Here is a 20743-nt window from a genome sequence, read left to right as displayed (position 1 = left end):
TTGCATTACTGTGTGGAGTTACAGACAGAAGAACAGGAAGTGAGGATTTCTCAGAAGAAATAAGGACATTTAAAAGCAAAATGGAAGGATGAGGTAAGTGAAGGAGGACTGCACTAAGGTAAAGGAAGCTATTTAGGATTTTTTTTTTTTACCTTTACAACCCCTTTAATAAATGGCAAGATGCTGTGGGGTCCCGGTTTGCAATGGTGTCAGAACACAAGAGAGTTTAGTTATGACCCGTTTTCCCTCCATTTCAAGTGGCAAACTTTGCTCCTTTGTGTGAATGTAGAAATAGTAACACAAATACAGTTCAAGCTGAAAAAAAAAATGAAGAGAATGTTTCCTTATTTGTAAATCTCCTTTAATGACTGGTACATCTCTGAGTAGAATAATATGCATTTGTCAAGGCTGCACTTACAGTGCTTCTTCAATACAATTTAAAAGCCTCAATTCAGGAATTGGCAACATCATTTTTATTGATTCCGTACAGAACATTTTGTTTTTAAGTCTGCAATCAGAGCCACAATCTTAGTGCAATATTATATTTATTTTGTCTTACAGTAATTTGGTTGCCATACAGTAGTTTTGAGGATTTGGAAAAGTGCAATTACAGTAGCTTGATTTTTTTTTTCTCCTTTAATTTGTTCTTTATCATTGGAATTAAAAGCACAAAAATACAGCAACATTAACAACGTGAACACAGGCTGTAACACAAAACTAGAGAGAAGAACAGACTCACTTAAAAATAAAAATAAAATAATAATAATAATTGTTGGTGGTGCAGGGTGGGACTCAGGTGGTGAGTTTTGGCTCTGACATGGTTTTATCCGAATTAAAATTATGAAGGTTTCAAGGAACAGAATTTAATTAAACAAGGTATCACAGAATTATATATAGAAAAAAAAAAGAAAAGAAAAAAAGAACTCTGTGATATAGTTAATAAACAGTCACATGTAGTCATTTGTATAATTATATAATAAAAGGAGAATTGCAGAATTCCCCAGCACTGGCAGCTGTGCAAGTTTTACACAATTTACAAGATTCGTTTTTTTTTTTTGTAAAATTTTGGTGTTTGTATACACAGAAAATTACATAAACTAGATATGTCAAGAAAAAGACTCTCTTAAATTACACTATGTAACAAAAAAAAAGTTCTAAGCCTAAAATCCCCAAGTAGCAATGAAACGCAACGCTACCATGTCTGTACCACTGTACAGTCTAGAACCAGATGCAGGTTATTGATCTTTGACACTTTCCTTGCTATTGGTTCCTGTTTGATCAGGGCCATCCTCCATCCTTGTTACTTACGGATGAAACTCTACAGAACCGGCAGCACATAGGTTCTTCTACTAAGTTTTTTTTTTTTATGGCATTTTTTTTTTTAATAGCAAATATGGACATACTTCCACCCTATACACCCTTTCAATAAGATACTGTGTAAAAATATACTATTTAGTTAGCTCTTTAACCATTCATCTTATTTCTAGTAAATACATATTTTTAGTCAGGTGCCTGAAAATAAGTCTACTCAAGCAAAAGAAAAAAAGAAAATACAAAACCATTCAGGGAGCAAGGCCCCTCACTGTATAAGTGCACTGGTCACTCAGGCACAATGGGGGCAGCCATAGAGTTGCTAGTCCTAGTCATTCAGTACAGTGAATATCACTTCAATGTAGGCCTCATAGGAAAATAAACAAATCAGATGCGGTATAGTGCTCCACAACCAGTAGGCGTTGAAGTGCGCAAAGTGGCCCGCATTTACCCCTGTGATAGACACGTGTCATACACATGAGGTGTTGTGTATGTATGGTGGCACCCAATTACCACAGAGGTGATTGGAAGTGGTCTTGCAAGCCTTAATGCAAGAAAAAGTGGCGGGCCTTCAAGCTGTGGCTATCTGAAGCTTTTGTTTGCTTATGTTAGGCGTGACTTTCACTGTTGAAGGATCCACATTCACACAAATGATTCTAGTTCGCAACTGTCTCGTTCACCAGCGATGACCGCGTCACAAGCAGATTGCAACAGTTTCCTGGCACATATCAAGAGGTAATACCATATGCATTCAATAGAAAAAGAAAAGTAACATGGCCTTTCTGCTTTACAGTTTTAATTCTGAAATTTATCACCAAGTGGAAGACAATGATGGCTAAAAAACCATTGTGTACACTTTGTAATAAGGTGAGCTTTCCACTATAAGATAATGGATTGTGGAAAAATATTAAAGAATGTTAGTGGATTTAATACAGTCTCACCCAGCTGATTATGGAAACACAACCAGAAATACTTTCAAATAAAACACCTTTTTGCTTGTTTTTTTTTTCTCTTTGTTTTTTTATTATTACAATGATAAATATGAACCTGGATACAAATTAGTACCTGCAAAAGAAGAACATGTAAGATCAAGACCCCCCCCCCCCCCCGTCCAGTCTCAGAGGAGGGCCACGGTCAACCAGGCCAAAAACAGCAGGTCCCTCTGACTCTGTACAGGGACAAATGACTTTGTTTCCATAAGGGGGTGTCAGTGACATTTTCTACATTTGCAGTACCCACTGCATTATCCGTTACCCACTGCTGAAGAGAAAAGCTCTATTCTTCTTTGAAGAAGTTCTAGAAAGATAGAAAATACAACACAGCTCAGCTGGTTCATGTGCATTCAAATGAGGCTGATTTATTTTTCTATTTATTTTTTTTAAAAAGGCTGAACTAAGTTTTTTTTTTCCAAATAATTATTCCACAGAAATAGTATTATATTAAATCACAAAAGTGTTTTTTTTTTTTTGTTTTCCATTTTCTTTCTACAACTATAGTGGCACAAAGGCTGCCCAGTAGACCAGCCACTTATCTCCTTAAAATATTGTGCTTATAAATTATCTGTACAGCTATTTAAACTTGCAGTAAAGATTTTTTTTCTAAATTTGTGTTTTCCTTAAGTAATTTAAGGACCCCTATAAGAAACTGTCAGGAAAAGAAAATCTGAAGAAGCAAGGCAAGGTACTTCTATCTGTCCAAAAGCTGTTTTAATGCTCGTTCTATGTTCATTCTGTGTCCTACTCTTGTGACTCCCAGATCTATCAAGTCTTCTTTCTGAAGGCTTGGTAGGTGGGTTCCATCTATTTCATTGTCCATAAACATCTCCTTGTGCTCTCCCAGGTGTAGACTTTCCAACCAGTCGGCGACATCTTGTTTAGTCCACATATGGACAGGCTTTGCTGAAAAAGGCTTATTGGAGATTGGCTGTTGTAAAATTGAAGGGGAGGGGGACCTGCTTCTCCCCATACTCATCCCAAAGAGGTCCCCAGTGGGGGGTGGAGTTGGTAGAATAAAGACATCAGACATGGAGGCGGGTGGAGCGGACAGTGGACCAGGCTTGATATCTCTCATAATCTCAGCCGGAGATACCACAGGGCTGGGCGCTCGCCTCATACCAACTATCCTGCTGTCGTATTCAGGTGTCCTGTTCTGTAGCATGATTGGCTGGTTTGCTCCAGGACGGACAGTAAAAGTGACTGTGGTATTTCTGTTACCTGAGACTGTACTCAATGCATCTGAGCCCCTGTGGAGAAAGAAGAGAACACCGTTACAATTGAGGTGACTGGTCACTTTTAAGATTTTTAAGTAAAAAAAATAAAATTACAAAATACAATTTTACTTCTTTTTTTTATCTGCCATTTTTTTTTATCTGGGTTAAAACAGCAAAGCCACTGCCTGGCGAAACAATATTTTTTGTTTAAACCTGCTGCCGAGCGTTTACAGTAAATATACTGCGAGTGGGAGGCAGGTGCAGGCATGGCAATGTACATGCATGTTGCCAGCTTGTTTCCGGGTTTGGGGTGCACGTGTGCGCCCCCTGACGTCCTGTGCTGTAATTGGACACAGCACGATTTTGGTAGCAAGTTTCAGGCTTTCAGTCAATGATTTTGGATGTCAATCAAGAAAGTTCTGGCGCACAGAGGCTGTATGCCCCCCAAAAATTCTCTTAACATCTTATAATCTAGAGAAATCCAGCAGCTTAGTCCATAAATCATAAATTGCTAGTGGTGGCAGCCATCCCGAGAGTGTGTCCCTATAATAATATAGACAAGAAAATGGGGGGGGCACCTAAGTGCAGTAATAAAAGGCAAATGATCCAGCTTAAAGGATGTACAACATAGGTCAGAAACAGGTCAGAATTTGGTCTACAGCAAAAGAACAGCAAGACCTGTATGTAGCAGACTACATAATGTCCTAAATTTTAGGAAGACGTTCTGATTTGTTTTTTTAACCACTTGCCCACTGGCCACTTAAACCTGCTTCCTAACTAGACCAATTTTCAGCTCTCTCACATTTTAAATGAAAATTACTCATACAACACGGTACCCATATGAAATTGTTGTCCTTTTTTTCACACAAATAGAGCTTTCTTTGGTGGTATTTAATTCCTGTTTTTTTTTTTTTTGCACTATAAATTAAAAAAAAAAAAGACAGATACTTTAGTAAAAAAAATTAATTTGTCTTAATTTCTGTTATAAAATCTAACAAATTCGTAAAAATACCCCAAATCAGTGTATATTATTTGGTCTTTGTGAAAGCTGTGCTTCCAATCATTGAAAATTGATCACACCTGATATACTGACGGCCTAGCTCATTTATTGAGACCCTAACAAACCAGGACAATACACATACCCCCCAAATTACACATTTTAGAGAGTAGACAGTCTAGGGTATTTAATAACAGGCATGGTTAGTTTTTTGAAGTTGTAATTCTTTCCCATAATTCTTTGCAAAATGAAGATTTGTTTTTCTTTTTCACAAAAATTGTCATAATAACAAGTTATTTCTCACACAGCATATGCATACCACAAATTACACCCCATAATACATTCTGTTACTCCTCCGGAGTATGGTAATACCACATGTGAGACTTTTACACAGCCTGGCCACATACAGAGGACCAACATGCAAGGAGCACCTCCAGGCGTTCTAGGGACATAAATTGCCCATATAATTTCTTGACTACCTCTTACAATTTTAAAGGCCCTGGAGCACCAGGACAATGGAATCGCCCCAAAAATTACCCCATTTTGGAAAGTAAACATCCCAATGAGGCATAATGAGTCTTTTGACCATGTAATTTTTTTGCCATAAGTTTTTGGAAAATGTGTAGAGAAAATGAAAACACATATTTTTTTTTTTACATAAAGTTGTCCATGTTTTAAGATATTTCTAACACGCAGCATGTACATAGCAAAAATTACACCCCAAAATACATTCTGCTACTCCTCCTGAGTATGGTGATGCCACCTGTGTGAGACTTTTACACAGCCTGGCCACATACAGAGAGGCCCAACATGTAGGGAGCACCGTCAGGTGTTCTAGGACACACATTTCAAATCTAATTTGGCTACCTATTACACTTTTGTGAGGCAAATTAGTGACATGGATGTGGCACTGATGAGAACTGATGTGGCATGAATGTGGCACAGATAAGCACTGATGTGGCATGGGTGAGCACTAATGTGGCACGGATGAGCACTGATTATCACTGATGTGACAGGGATGATTACTGATGTGGCACGAATGATCACTGATGTGGCACAGATGATCACTTGTGTCATGGATTTGCCACGGAAGAGCACTGATGTGGCATGGATGAGCCATTACTATTATTATACAGGATTTATATAGCGCATTACAGATACATTACAATTTGGTACAAGAGGAATCAGAGGGCCCTGCTCAATAGAGCTTACAATCTAAAAGGGATTGTCATTTGATATAAAAGGTAAAAGCTGAGGGGATGAGCTGATGGAGGAAGTAAAACAGTGTATTAGTTAGCAGGGTAGGCTTCTTTAAACTGGTTGTATACCTGCAAATAAAAAAATAAAAAAACTCTGTAAGGCAAAGGCATAATGGGCTAGTATGCACCGCATACTAGCTCATTATGAAATGCTTACCTTAGAACGAGGTTCCTGCATCACATCCCAGGCAACGCAGAGGGAGCTGACATTTTATCCTCTGCGTTTCTCCTGGGTTCGTGGCTCCAGCCACTTACAACGGACGTCACTCCCGCACAGTCCTGAGTTCTGCCAAGGTTCGGCCTGATACGCCGGACCTTCGCTGTGCATGCGCCGTGTAGGTTTAGGAGATATTCATTTGACCTACAGGTAAGCTTCATTATAGGCTTACCTGTAGGTAAACATGTTACAAAAGTGTATACAACCACTTTAAAGAGAAGGTTTTTCAGGGATCGTCTAAAGATGGATAGATTGAGGTAGGGATTTCCAAAGGACGGGAGAAGCTCTGGAGAAATCTGGGAGGCGAGCATGGGAGGAGGTACAAGAAATTTAGAGAACAGGAGGTCTTGGGATGACCAAAGAGTGCGACTTGTAAGAAAATAAATGGCTGCACATCCAGGAATTCTGATTGCCTTTTATTGTTCAAAGTGATAACACCAAGGACACCAACACAAGGTCACGTAGACGCGTTTCACACAAACATCTTGTGCTTAATCATCAGGAGAGCGGCTTGGTTGGTATTTTGGGGCTAGGTTAGTGATGTAGCTGGGGGCAGAGTTATGGATGGCTTTGTAAATTATTGTTAGTACTGTGAATTTTATTAGTTGGGTGAGTGGAAGCCAGTGGAGGGATTGGCAGAGAGGGGTGGAGGACATTGAGCCATGGATGTGGATGGATAAGCCAGGGATGGAGCATGCATGTAGATGGATGAGCCAGGGTGACAACCTCATAGCTGTACATCTGCAGTGTTAGAGCTAAGGCATTTCTAACCTTTACCATGTAGCTTCAGAGAGTTTGAAGTAAGATACAGTGAGCTCACTACTGTCTTGCTGAAGGTTCTCAATACTGGAGGCTTTGACGAATCAAAAACCCTTCCTCTACCAAAATGGCCACCTCCACATGTGAAGAATAAGACATGGTAAATCAAAGATCAAGGAGAGCACAGGCAATGCTGGATACTAGTTATTGGCTTCTGCCTTCCTGTTTTTTTGGGCACAGCTTCAAGAGTTCAGTACCTCTTTAAGTGTTGGGCTCCATATAGTCCTTTTAGATGCCATGACATACCGTGTGCTGTACCACCCACCAGCAGTATGTTTAATGGGAAACACTGTCTGTACCAACAGAACTACATTAAACATAGACTGCTTTTACAATAGAAGCACGGAAAACTACAATTTGGCAGTAATTCTCCACCGCACAGTTACACTCTTCTTTTGTTCTGATGTGTGAAAGGTGGAGCCGAGAAAATTGGAGTATAATATGGATTGCCCTAAACCAGTTAATCAAGTTTATTCTTTAATTCCCAAAAGATCCAATTCTATAACCGTTTTTATCCCATCCTCTTCCATAAGCCTAAACACAAAGGCCTGAAGCATACATTTGTGTTTATGCTTTATAAAAGTATCTGTTAGAAATACGATTCTGATTTCAGAAGTTTGCTTCTTCAGACAGCTTCCTGGAGGAGTACATGAAAGCTCGACTATGAGGCTTTTTATGTTTAGAAAGCTTCCTTTGTACCTGATGCTTCTCCTCTTTGCTTCCGTGGATGTGGACTTGAGGGAACAATGTACCACATATGGTGGAAATGCCCCAGGGTGAGGCGCTATTGGATCAGAGTTTATAATTTTATACATACTCTTACTCAAATTAATTTAATTAAATCTCCGAAACAATCGCTGCTGGGGTGTGATGTGAAAAACGCCTCTAGACCTCAAAAATGCCTTATAAGATTTATATTTATTTCAGCTAGAATGGTTATAGCAAAATCGTGGAGGTCGGCCATGCTTCCATTCGACCACCTTAAAAACAAACTCTCCTGGATCATGCTCAACGAACATATGACTGCTATCCTTCATGACAAACTAGATTTCTTCAAAGCTGTCTGGGATCCATGGATCAACTATTTGTCATATGATCCTAGGTCTCTTCTGATCTAGATATTGGATGTTTCATTGGCTGGCACGGAGATACTTTCCCCCTCATACCATTTATGTTTTTTTTTTTTTTTTCTTCTTCTTTTGATTTTACTACATTTATTTTCCTTGCTTAACTTATAGTAATAGGTTTGGAATACCTGTATCTTTGACACGCGGTCCCAATACCTAACCTGATATTCTATATATTGGGAATGGTGTTGGGCCCCTGTAATTCGTTTTAATTTATTCATTTTTATCGATGATAATACTGTTCTGCCTTTCCACGCATTTGATTGTTCAATTACTGCCTTGAATTTCGTTGGCCTTGACATGTGTTTTGTTAACTGACTTCTGATTGATTGGCATACTACTGTGTATGCCGAATGGTGAAATCTACTGAGAATTCTACATTGTATACGTAGACTACCACCATATATATTACAGTCGAGGATACGTTCTGTGTATGTTTTATACTGCTTTTGATAATATGGCTTCCTTATACGATTTTATTTGTTCCGTTTTGTTGTGTGGAGATTGAAAATGCCTTAATAAAAATATTGAAACAGAAAGAACCTACAACTGACACTGAGGGCTGCAAGCATCAGAGGAGGTAAAAACAACAACCCAAACCACTGTCTTTTTGTGTATGTATGTACAGTATATATAACGGTGTTTGAAAAGCAAGTGTGCTGCCCATGACTACTAGAATCCACCTTTAACAAGGAAGAAGAGTGAGAAAAACTCTCAGCACAACCAGTACCCAAATGTGACACTGATCATGCTGCACGGAGGCATGGTTTCCTTTACTGTGGAGGAAAGGGAATTATCACTGGAGGATTTTTAAATATGTTCGAAAATCAAAAACACTTATTATACAGGATTTACATGCATGTTTTCTCTTAAGCCTTAAACACATACATGGTATGATTATCAGAGATGCCAATATCGGGTCATGGATAGAGAAAATACACCGTGCTAAAAATTAATTACCAATGTAATACCCATATATTCTCAATTAATATATCAAATGCAGAGCTTTTTTTCTCAGAAAATAGGTGCAGGAACTCAACCACGACCCGTTCAGATTTCACAAACAGTAGAAGGATCTTAAAGGGGCATTAAATATCAGAATTGCATTACATACAGAGTGCAGAGTTCAGGGGGTTACAAAGCGGTCACGAATCTGGACCACATAGCTGCTGATTAATGCTCCACTATGAAGGGAGGTGACACAGCTAAAGTAGTAAATAGCGAAGTCTGCACTAATACTTTACTATTTTATATATTTTTTTTAATTTTTATTAAATTTATGGTACAGTACTGAAAACACTGGAATAAAAAAAATGATATCAAACATCATTGTATAGGATCTTTTTGCATCTGGGCACTCATTTCTAAATGACAGCACATGTAATTTGTTTTTAACATAATAAATGAAACATATTCATACCGCCATGGGGATGACAAACACCCAAGGTATCACTGTCTCCTCTGGCAAAGGAAAGGTTGCACAAAGTTTAATATAAATTATTTGAAGTGTAAAATCTCAGTTGTGGGAAGTGTAGAGAACCGCATCCCTGGAGAAGACCGCAGTACAAATGCGCTTTTTGAAGCTTTTCATTCAGCTGGATTTTTTAAGGCGATTTGCGAATTTACATTTCAAAACTTTCTCAACTTGAAAAACCCCTGCTAAGAAATCTTGCTTTATGTGAGGGCTAGCGGCAGCGATAGTCAGCCTGCAGGTGACATCATATCCACTGGTTATAAAGTTTACTTTCTACTCTTCCACACTTTCCTGTGCTAGATCTGCACGTGTCAGTACTTAAATTGACTCTGTCACCAATCGGGGAGAGAGAGAGAGAGAGAGAATTGGAGGCATGGGCAGAAAATCCTTAATGACCAGGGGTCGATAATGCCTAGCCAGACCAAATTTAACAGTGTCAGTTTATATTTGGATATGCACATGTATATATCTTTAAATTTAATATACAGTGGGGATCGAAAGTTTGGGCACCCTAGGTAAAAAATTGTATTAATGTGCATAACGAAGCCAAGGAAAGATGGAAAAATCTCCAAAAGGCATCAAATTACAGATTAGACATTCTTATAATATGTCAAAAAAAGGTTAGATTTTATTTCCATCATTTACACTTTCAAAATGACAGAAAACAAAAAAATGGCGTCTGCAAAAATTTGGGCACCCTGCAGAATTTATAGCATGCACTGCCCCCTTTGCAAAGCTGAGACCTGCCAGTGTCATGGATTGTTCTCAATCATCGTCTGGGAAGACCAGGTGATGTCAATCTCAAAGGTTTTAAATGCCCAGACTCATCTGACCTTGCCCCAACAATCAGCACCATGGGTTCTTCTAAGCAGTTGTCTAGAAAACTGAAACTGAAAATAGTTGACGCTCACAAAGCTGGAGAAGGCTATAAGAAGATAGCAAAGCGTTTTCAGATGTCAATATCCTCTGTTGGGAATGTAATTAAGAAATGGCAGTCATCAGGAACAGTGGAAGGAAGACCAAGAAAAATTTCTTCATAAATTTAGGCCAATATGTATTCTGCTACATATTTTTGGTAAAAAAAATCCCAATAAGCGTAAATGGATTGGTTTGCACAAATGTTATAGCGTCTACAAACTATGGTGTATATACTGGAATTTTTATTTATTGATTTATTTTTTTTTTTTTTTTTTTTTTTTTTAGATTATAATTCTTTTTTATTTTAAAACAAATCAGTACAACACATATATATTAAAAAAAAAAAAAAAAAATACATAACAGAACATTATTACAAAACAACAGTCACAGTCCGTCTTATTATTATACATCCCCTTTAACCTTGTTGTCAGTATCAAACATATATCTCCTTCTTACATATCTCTCCCCTTCCCGAGCATCCCTGAGAGAGAAAGAAGAAAGGGAAAAAAAAAAAAAAAAAAAACACAACAACCCACCCTACTTCCCTCTCCTCCGACCCTTCTCCATATTTCTGTGGTTTCTCATTAAATCCCACATATACCCAATCCAAGTTCCCGGGCTCCTTCTATACCATTCAGCCTTATCCCCATTAACCTTCCCCCCTGTGGTCCATATAGGACTTCCAGGGAGTCCAAGTTCTTAAATATTTTTCCCTTTTATATTGTGTTGTCAGGACTAACTCTTCTAATTTGCTTATTTCCCTAACTTTACATATCCACATCTCCGCTGTTGGTGGAACTGGTGACTTCCACCTCTTCGTTATACAGGCCTTAGCGGCATCTAATAGATGGCATATAATCATTTCCCTATAGGCTTTTTCTGGTATTTGGTTTAAATGCAGAAGATAGAATTCCGGATCTTCCGGAATCTCATAATCTGAGCAAAACTGTAAAGCACTTTTAATCTCTGCCCAAAAACTCCTTAGCATTGGGCACTCCCAGAATATATGTAGCATCGTTCCTTTGCTTCTCTGGCACCTCCAGCATTTATCTGATACCTCTGCAAACATTTTGCTTAACTTTTCTGGTGTCCTATACCATCTTGTGAAGATCTTATAGTTTGTCTCTTGTATTCTCACACATATTGATGTTTCGTGTGTTCGCCTGTATATGCATTGTCGCTGTTCCGAACTGAAGGACTTCTCCAATTCCCTTTCCCATTCCTGAACGCACCTCAGAGGGCAACCTCCTGATCGTACTAATAACTCATAGCTTAATGAAAGACTATGTAGTAATGTTCCTTGTTCGTTACATATTTTCTCGAATTTCATGAGTGGTCTCTCAAAGCTCTCTGGATTTGGCAAAGTGTTCAGGAAGTGAACTATCTGAAGTGCATTCCAGAATTTCAAACGGAATACATTTCCTATTTCCATCAGTTCCGCTATGGTTACCCATCTTCCCATGTGGATATACCTTGCTACTTGTATACACTCTCTTTTTCTCAACTGCCGGAATGCTCCGTCTTCGTATCCCGATGGGAAGAGGGGGTTACCTATCACTGGGTATAGTGGGGAGGTCCTGGGCTCGATGCCCATCATAGGTAGTGCTGCTGCACAGATCCTCACCGTGTTACCCACTATTGGATTTTTATTCATTTCTTTAGGGAGTGAGGCAAACCACCACGGTGCTCTTTCTAGAGGTGTTTTGAATTGCGCCTGTTCGATTTGTACCCATAGCTTCGTATCTGAATGCCTATTCCAGTCTATTAGCCTGTTCAGATGTGTTGCGTAATAATATTTCCTTATATCTGGGACTCCCAGTCCTCCCTGCTGCTTAGTGCTCATTAGTTGTTTCCTATGTATCCGGGGGTTCTTATGTCTTATGTTGATTTATTTTTTACTAGTAATGTAGCGATCAGCGATTTATAGACAGACTGCGATATTACGGGTCAAAATGTGTGCCTAACCAGTGTTTTTATGCTTTTACTAAGGGAAGTCATGGATATTATTCCCTACTTTGTGGCGGGACGTGCCCCCTACCCAGAAGTGCCGGATCCCGTATCTAGTATAGTACGTGTTTAGGAGCAGCAGAGCCGCCTTGCCGCCATACATGTAAGAGATACGGAGCGCCTTTCTACGCTCTCTCCCTCCTCACAAGGCAGATTGATACCAGCAGAAGCCATTGGCTCCTGCTGCTGTCAATCAAATCCAATGACGAGGGAGTGGGCCAAAGCCTGAGTACCCGCTGAGCAAGTGGCTTGCTTATGGGGGTACTCGGCAGTGAGAAGGAGCCAGGAGCGCTGGTGGGGGGATCTCGGAAGAGGAGGATCAGGACTGTCGTGTACAAAACCATTTTTTAAAGCGGTATTGAATCCAAAACCAAAAATGAAATATATTGCAGCTTAACAATCATTAGGTGTTGTGGTGGCTGCATTTGTTTTAATTTTGTAGTCCCCCCCCCTCTGTTTTCACCTGGTTATCTGGTCAGTAACACATTTCCATCACATATGCTTTTCTGCATGCTAACAGTGATCACTTTGTGAACCTACCTTAAAAAAGAGCTTCATTAAAACCAGCAACTGTTGAATGGCAATGAACACTCAGGTCAGCACTATATAATGTATAATCTAATGTATAGAGTTCAGGGGTCAGGAGTAAGTAACATACAAAACAACATATAGAGTGACAGAATTAGGATGAGCCCACCTGTTCACATCAGATTCCCCCCTTACATCGATATCCCCATCAGTGTTGCCCCTCAGAGTCCCCCATCTACATCAGAGTATTCCCCCTTACATCAGGGTCCCCAGAGCCTCCCACCCTTTACACCAGGGTCCCCAAAATTACCCACATTGCATCAGGATCCCCATAGTCAGGACTGTCTATGTCAGGGTCCCCAGAGTAACCCTCACTTACACCAGGGTCCCCAGACTCCCCCTTAAATCAGGGCTCTTTGTCGCTCACATTAAGGAGAGTCCCCAGAGTTTCCCTAGTTACATCAGGTCCCCAGAGCCCCCCCCCCTTTACATCATTGTACCCCTTCCTCGTTACTTCAGGGTTCCATGAGCCTCTCTTGAATTATAGGCAAGAATAAAAGATAAAAGGAAGGGGTCACTTCTAAAGCCAACCATAAATGGATCAAGATTCTGCCAGTTCCTGCTGAACTGGGTACATTTTGATCCATCTATGGGTAAGCTGGCTGTGCTGAAGTCGATCTATCTATGTACAACCGCCTGTTGGGTTTTTGTTGCATAATTACTGCCTCTGACTATAGCTGGCAGCAGTAATCATTGTATTCTAACAGTGTCAAAATACAGTAGTGCAGCAGGAGGGATTTTCTTTCCTTCAACCTGTGTTCTAAGGAAATAAATTGCTTAGTAAAGCCATAGATGATTAGATTTGCATGGGTTGCAGGAAAGAAAATCGCTCAATTCCCCCATCAACACAGTCAGTGTTGATCTGGGAATCCCTCCCGTGGAGCTATTGTGTTCTGCTGGAGGGGAGCCTTCCTGGCCAACAGAACACAATGATTACTGCACGCAGCTATAGCTGCGGGCAGTAATCACATGTAAAAACTCTGACAAGCTGGTGTTACCCAAGTCGATCCATCCAACCAGCCTGCCCATAGATGGATCAAATCTTGGCCAGTGCTCGCTGAACTGGACAAGATTTGATCCTTCTTTGGATAAGGGCTATCCTAAGAGTAGCCAGGCAAATAAATGCACAGCAGTAAAGGGTTAAATTAAAGTAAACTATCTCAGCTGATAACGGAACTTTTATTACACACAGCTTATTCACCGACAGGTCCTGCAAGCAGAGATAAACGATCACTGATAAATTATCACTGCACAAAAAACAAAAAAACATACTTAATGGGTGGATCACAAGATGAAAATAGCCTAAAAAAGAAAATGAATGCAGCCATCACATCTAAGAGTTGGTAAGCTGCAATATAATAAATGTTTGCTTTTAGGATTAATATTGCTTTAATGTTTGTAGTGATTCCTCATAACTGAGGGACCTCCAGCCCCCTTTATCAGTCTTGTTGCCCTTCTCTGGACTCTCTCCAGCTCAAGCACATCCTTCCTGAGGATTGGTGATGAAAACTGGACGGCATACTCAGAGATGTGGCTGAACCAGAGTTTTGTAAAGTACTAGAATTATATGTAATCCGTGTCTGTAGCTTTTTGCCTGGATTTAATTGATTTTAAGTTTTTCATGTGTTCATTTGTCTAAGTATCTGAAAAGAGAGTGTTGTGTTGCCTATGAGATAACAGGGTTTTCTACTATTTTCTAAGTGTAGTATTAGGGACTGAAAGGAAGAATACAACTGCTATGATTAACAAACTATTTTTTCTGTGGACACTTTCATAAACGAGGTTCATTCTCTTAGGCCCCTTTCACACTGGGGCGTTTTTCGGGTGTTATTCGAGCGATTGAAGCCTCATCTGCAATCCCAATGTGAAAGCCTAAGTGCTTTCAACACTGCCAGTGCCCAAAAAAGGCTGGTAAAGCGCCGCTAAGACCCTAACGTTTTAGGGCGTTTTTGCAGTGCCTCAGTGTGAAAGGGTAAGGCGTTTTTACAGCGCTTTCAAATCATTTCAATGGAGAGGGGCGTTTTTGGAGCGTTTATTTCAGCGCTCAAAAGCTGCTCCAAAGATGCTGCTTGCAGGACTTTTCTCAACGCCCCGCCAGTGCAACGCCTCAGTGCGAAAGGGCAAGGCGTTTTTTTACAGCACTTTCAATTCATTTCAATGGAGAGGGGCGTTTTTGGAGCGTTTTTCTTTCAGCGCCCAAAAGCTGCTCCAAAGATGCTGCTTGCAGGACTGTGTGAAAGGGTCCATTGAGATTTATGGACAGTGTTTTATGAGCGTTTTAATAGCGCTATTTTTAACGCTAAAACGCTGTAAAAAAACTATTAGGTGTGAAAGGGGTCTAAGGGAGTCAGGCTACCCAAAACATATTGTGGATCCACTAGTCCTCTTAAGCTTCGTACACACGACCGAGGAACTCGACAGGCGAAACACATCTTTTTCCTCGTCGAGTTCGTTGTTAGGCTGTCGAGGAACTCGACAAGGTAAGTTTCTCCATTCCCGTCGAGGAAAAAGAAGACATGCTCTCTTTTTGGCACGATGGGATCTTCGACAGTTTCCTCGTCGAAAAATGTACACACGACCGGTTTCCTCGGCAAAAAAATATCTCCCAGCAAGTTTCTTTCTGGTTTTTGCCGAGAAACTCGGTCGTGTGTACGAGGCTTCAGGCTCAAGTCTCAATAACACTGCGTGCTGTATTCCACTATTACCTGATGACGGACAGTGCTATATTCTGATACCACTCTGACTATCCATCACTGCTAATTCGCAGGGATACCCTTTTGTTGTTAAAGCTTTACTTGTCTGTAATGATTATCACAGTCACTGTTACTGTGGATACCTAATGCAACACATCAAGGGCATATAGGGACTCTAGATGTCCACGGTTAAGCACAATACTGAGCATTGGTCTGTGTTGCCAAGGATTCCCAGAACTCACCTCCACAACCCTATTACTGACAGTGCTATTATCTGAAACTACTCTCGCTACTTCTGACAAACCCGCAGGAAACTTCCCTGCTGTTAAAGCTTCATTTATTTTTCAGTAATGATTATTGCAGATACTCTGGATGTCCATGGTTAAAGGGGTTGTAAAGGTTCATGTTTTTTCACCTTAATGCATCCTATGCATTAAGGTGAAAAAACATGAACCTTTACAACCCCTTTTACTTACCTGAACCCTGAAAGTCCCGCGTTGCGAACACAATCTTCCTTTTCATGGTCTCGGCTCTTCATTGGATAGATTGATAGCAGCCATTGGCTCCCGCTGCTGTCAATCAAATCCAATGACGTGGGCGCCAGGGCTGAGTCCTGCAATTGGCGGCTATGGACACCGAATATAGGACTCGGGAGTGCGCCTGCAAGGTAACCCCCTTGGGAGAACGCTTCCCAGAGGGGGTTATCTGAGGTGCGGAGGAGCCAAGACAGCTGCCGTGGGACCCCAGAGAACGCAGTTTGGGGCCACACTGTGCAAAACGAGCTGCACAGTGGAGGTAAGTATAACATCTTTGTTATTTAAAAAAAAATAAAAAATTTGAACCTTTACAATCACTTTAAAGCGGTAGTCCACACAAAAATGGAACCTCCGCTTTTTGGAACCCTTCCCCCCTCCAGTGTCACATTCGGCACCTTTCAGGGGGGAGGGGGGGTGCAGATACCTGTATAATACAGGTATTTGCACCCATTTCCAGGCATAGACTCCTATGGGGTCACGCCCCCCGCTGTCTTCTAGGAAACACACAGGTCCCAGAAGACAGCGGGGACCAGTTAGGACGTGCGACTTGCGCATGCGCAGTAGGGAATCAGGAAGTGAAGTCGCAACATTTCACTTCCTGATTCCCTCACCGAGGATGGCAGCTGAGAGCTGAGCGGCTAATCGGCTTCGGCTGACGACATCGCGGGCACCCTGGACAGGTAAGTGTCCATTTATTAAAAGTCAGCAGCTGCAGTATTTGTAGCTGCTGGCTTTAAAGATTTTTTTAGGCAGACCTCCACTTTAAGCACAATACTGAGCATTGGTCTGTGCCACCAAGGTTTCCTAGCGCTCACCTTGCTCTATGCGTATACGCTTTTTGTGATTAATTATATTTTCCAGTGACTTGATGTGAATGACATGGGCGGATGAGGGTGACATGGTTAAGCTCATGGGCATGTGTGTTTTAATCTCCTATTGTTTATGCTTTCTTATCAATGACACATTTTTGAACAATTTTGTTCTAATAAAGATTATATCAGGTCAATCCGCTGTTTGTTCCTTTTCTTTCCTTGAAGGCAAGGACACCATACGTCCTTCCCCACCCCCCTTTCTCCATTTTGGCTGCTTCTCCTGTTCTTACAAGGAACACCACCTGGTTTAGGTGAGTCGGTAACCTGCTACCTGAACTGACCAAAATGACTGGCTATCAGGACCCCGCCAAAGTTCTTTTATTCCTTTTAATATATATACCAAAACATGTACTGCATAAAAGCTGGTAGGTGGAATGAACATCGGCTATTTATATCTCTTCAGCTGGTGACATAGCTGTACATTCTAGGCATGCTCCTCCAGTAGAGCATTTATAAGTGGGTGTTATTCTGCCTGCTTGATTCTGCATGTATATTACATTTCAGCAAAAATGGCACAAATAGCGAGACTATCCCAGATAAAAAAGTGGAGAAGGTTGGAATCAGAAAATGTTTACTATAAGGCACTCATGGGCCTGTGCCCAGGGCAGCAGAACGATAAGGAACCACAGCAAAATACAATTAGGCTATATTTGCACATTTGTGTGCGAGTTAACATGTATTGCATTAAGAAAACGTCTTCACATTAATTGGATCCTTAACCATTTCCCACCCTTATGCCGCGTACACACGGTCGTTTTTTGTCTTGGAAAAAAACAACGTTTTTCAAACTTCATTTTAAAAAACGACGTTGCCTACACACCATCGTTTTTTCAGAAAGCTCTAGCAAAGCGCGGTTACATACAACACGTAAAACGGCACTGTGTTCCATTCAAGCTCGCCTCATAACTTGCTTCTGAGCATGCACGGGTTTAAAAACGTCGCTTTAAACGTCGTTTTAGCCCACGCACGGTCATTTTTTATGACACAAAAAACGACATTTTGAAAAACGACATAAAAAATTGAAGCATGTTTTAGAAGACAAAAAACAACGTTTTGCCCACACACGATCATTTTAAATGACGTTTTTAAAAATGTCGTTTTTTTTTCATCACAAAAAACGACTGTGTGTATGCGGCATTAGGCTGTTTATAAATGGCCTAAGGTTGATTATAATGGGATCATGGTTGATTGCAACCATGATCCCGGGAACATAATGATTTTTAGCAGACAATTTGGTAAAAGTAGTTCCAAGCAGCTATAGAGCCGCTGGGTCATTTTTACAGATGGCAGAATGGCCCACCCCCCTATTGCTGCCAATTGGATGGTGAAAATCCAGTAAAGATCTGATCAGCAGGGTGTGTGTGTGTGTGGCCTCTAGCGTGGCATGTGATCGGACGTGTCCCTCTGCAGCTCCAGGCTCTGCTTCACAAATCCTGCTCCATCCTGGGTTGCCCTTACTCACAACACCTCATTTTACTTCCCTAAATAGTTGGTGAAGGCTCCTGTATAACTGTGAGCCAGCTGGTGGATGGACAGACAGAGAAAACAACCCCCGGCCAAGATGAGCATCACCACACGCTCCGGTCAAGATGGCAGATGCAACACTGCACCATGTGTCTTGTCTGACTCCACTACGGATCTTTTTGCATAAGTCTCGTATGCCTCTCTGCCACCTTGCCCAGTGTACTGGATCCACTAACCCTGGTCTCTCAAACTTCCCCGAGTGAGGAAGGTGCGGATTTAGGGGCAGAACCCATGCTGATGGATGTGCTCGACACCATTAAGGTAAATCAACTTAAAATTGATCTGGCTATAATGCGGCAGTACATGCAAAAGATCTGGGGCTGGGTCACTGAAACTGAGAGGCGCATTAGTGACATAGAGGATACCCTTAACCCTTTCCTTCCCAAAGTTAACACCTGTGGCGGGAAGATCAATAGGCTAGAGGATAAGGTGGATGACCTTGAAAACCGCCTACATAGAAACAACCTGCGGCTGGTCTGTCTCCCTGAGTGGAGGTGACTGACTCTGTAGGCTTCCTGGAAAGCTGGCTTGAGCAGGAATTTGGTTGAGATAAGCTTTCTCCCTGCTTTGTGATCGAGAGGGCACATTGAGTGCCTGAAAGACCCCCCCCCCCCCCTGAAGGTAATCCTCCCTGCATCATGGTGATCCGCTTACTACAGGGATTGGACTCCATTCTATGTGCTGCTCGTCTGAAGTGTCCGTATTAACAATGCAGTGGTGTCACTGTTCCTGGATTACTCTATTGATGTGCGAAATCTCAGAGCAAAATACCAGCACATCAAGCAAAACTCTGGGAGCATGCCATACAATACTCCATGCTCTTTCCCGCCAGCCTCAATGTCAGCCATCAAGGGAGGGTTTTCTTCTTTCAATCTCTTGAAAATGCCTAGTCCTGGTGGGAATCGCTGCCACAACCTTCCCAGGCACCTGCTTGAGATGCGACAGCCTATGCAAGTTGTCTTATAGATGTCTTTTCTGCTTCACGTCAGATATGTTGTTTTTTTCATGAGGATTTTGGATGACCACTACCCCTCTGAGGAGAGCCTGCGATCCTCCACTTTTTCTTTTTTTTTTTTGGTTGGCTGGAACTGCCAAATGGTACAAAGGTTATACCTTATTCGTTAAACTATTGACATTTTTGTTACCTGTTCCTGGAATGTAAGACATGGTTATGTTCCCCATACATGACTCAAGTTTAGAGATTATGCCCACTCTGGTGTTTAGGAGTTGGGCAGGGGTGTGTCTACATTTGTTTGGTAGCTTGAATTCTTCTGTATATATTTTTGAAGAGGTGTGCATGTTGTATGGGTGGGTGTCTGCATGTCTATGTCTCCCCTTTACTGCTACAAATGTGACCGGAGCTGCTGATACTTCTATCGGCCTTGGCAGGCCCTCTATTCTGCCCTAGGAATATAAAACTTGATATATATCCACACTGACCATCTTTTCATGGACTAAATTCAAAAGGGCCAAAATATTTTAATTGCTTAAGCACCATAATCCACATATTTTATGTCTACAGGAAACCCATCTTCTGGGATCAAAAATCCTGGCTTTAAAAAAGCATTGGGTTTCCCACAACTACCACTCTGCGTATTCTAACTATGCCCGTGGGATGTCGGTTTTGGTTCACAAAGGACTCCCTTTCTCTTGTCAGCAGGTGATCACAGATTCCAAGGGACAGTTCATTATACTGCATGCTGTCCTATATGGGTCTCCCTTAATACTGGTTACGGTGTATGTTCTGCCTCCGGTCACAGCTGCAGTATTTTCTGATCTAAGCGTACATCTATCATCTTTGTCATCGTGTCCTATGATCATTATGGGGGATTTTAATTCAGTGCTACAACCTGAATTGGATAGGCTGAAGCCTTGGTCCTATGAATCTAAATTGTTTTGTAATTGGTGTGCAATGTATGGCTATGTGGACATCTGGCGATGGAAATCTCCTTCGGCTAAAATATACTCATGTCAATCTAAATCCTATGGTGTTCTCTCTAGGTTGGACTATGCACTGGCCACAACCTACTACCCTTAGTTCACTCTATTGTTTATTTATCCCAAACAGTGTCTGATCACTCCATTGCAAGGGTTAATTTGACTTTAGGCCATAAGCCCAACTTTCGGGTTTGGAGGCTCAGCCCTCTCTGGGTATCCACACCTGAAATTCACAATCAAATTCCCTCTGACAT

The 20743-nt window shown here is 41.2% G+C and overlaps 1 protein-coding gene across 5 annotated transcripts in view; it reads right to left on the bottom strand.

Annotated features, from left to right (window-relative positions):
• Nucleotides 1-339: 339 nt before the first annotated feature.
• Nucleotides 340-20743, bottom strand: part of SHANK2 (SH3 and multiple ankyrin repeat domains 2) — a 530251-nt gene continuing 509847 nt past the window's right edge. For all 5 annotated transcript variants that reach the window (XM_040328114.1, XM_040328117.1, XM_040328115.1 and 2 more), the window contains one exon: nt 340-3553. In XM_040328114.1, coding sequence (XP_040184048.1) covers nt 2998-3553 — 556 coding nt within the window. In that variant the 3' untranslated portion in view covers nt 340-2997. The remainder of the gene's footprint in view (nt 3554-20743) is intronic.

Source organism: Rana temporaria, chromosome 11 (genome assembly GCF_905171775.1).
Source record: "Rana temporaria chromosome 11, aRanTem1.1, whole genome shotgun sequence".
In the NCBI taxonomy this organism is placed as follows: Eukaryota; Metazoa; Chordata; class Amphibia; order Anura; family Ranidae; genus Rana; species Rana temporaria.
This window is presented reverse-complemented; position numbering and strand designations above follow the sequence as displayed.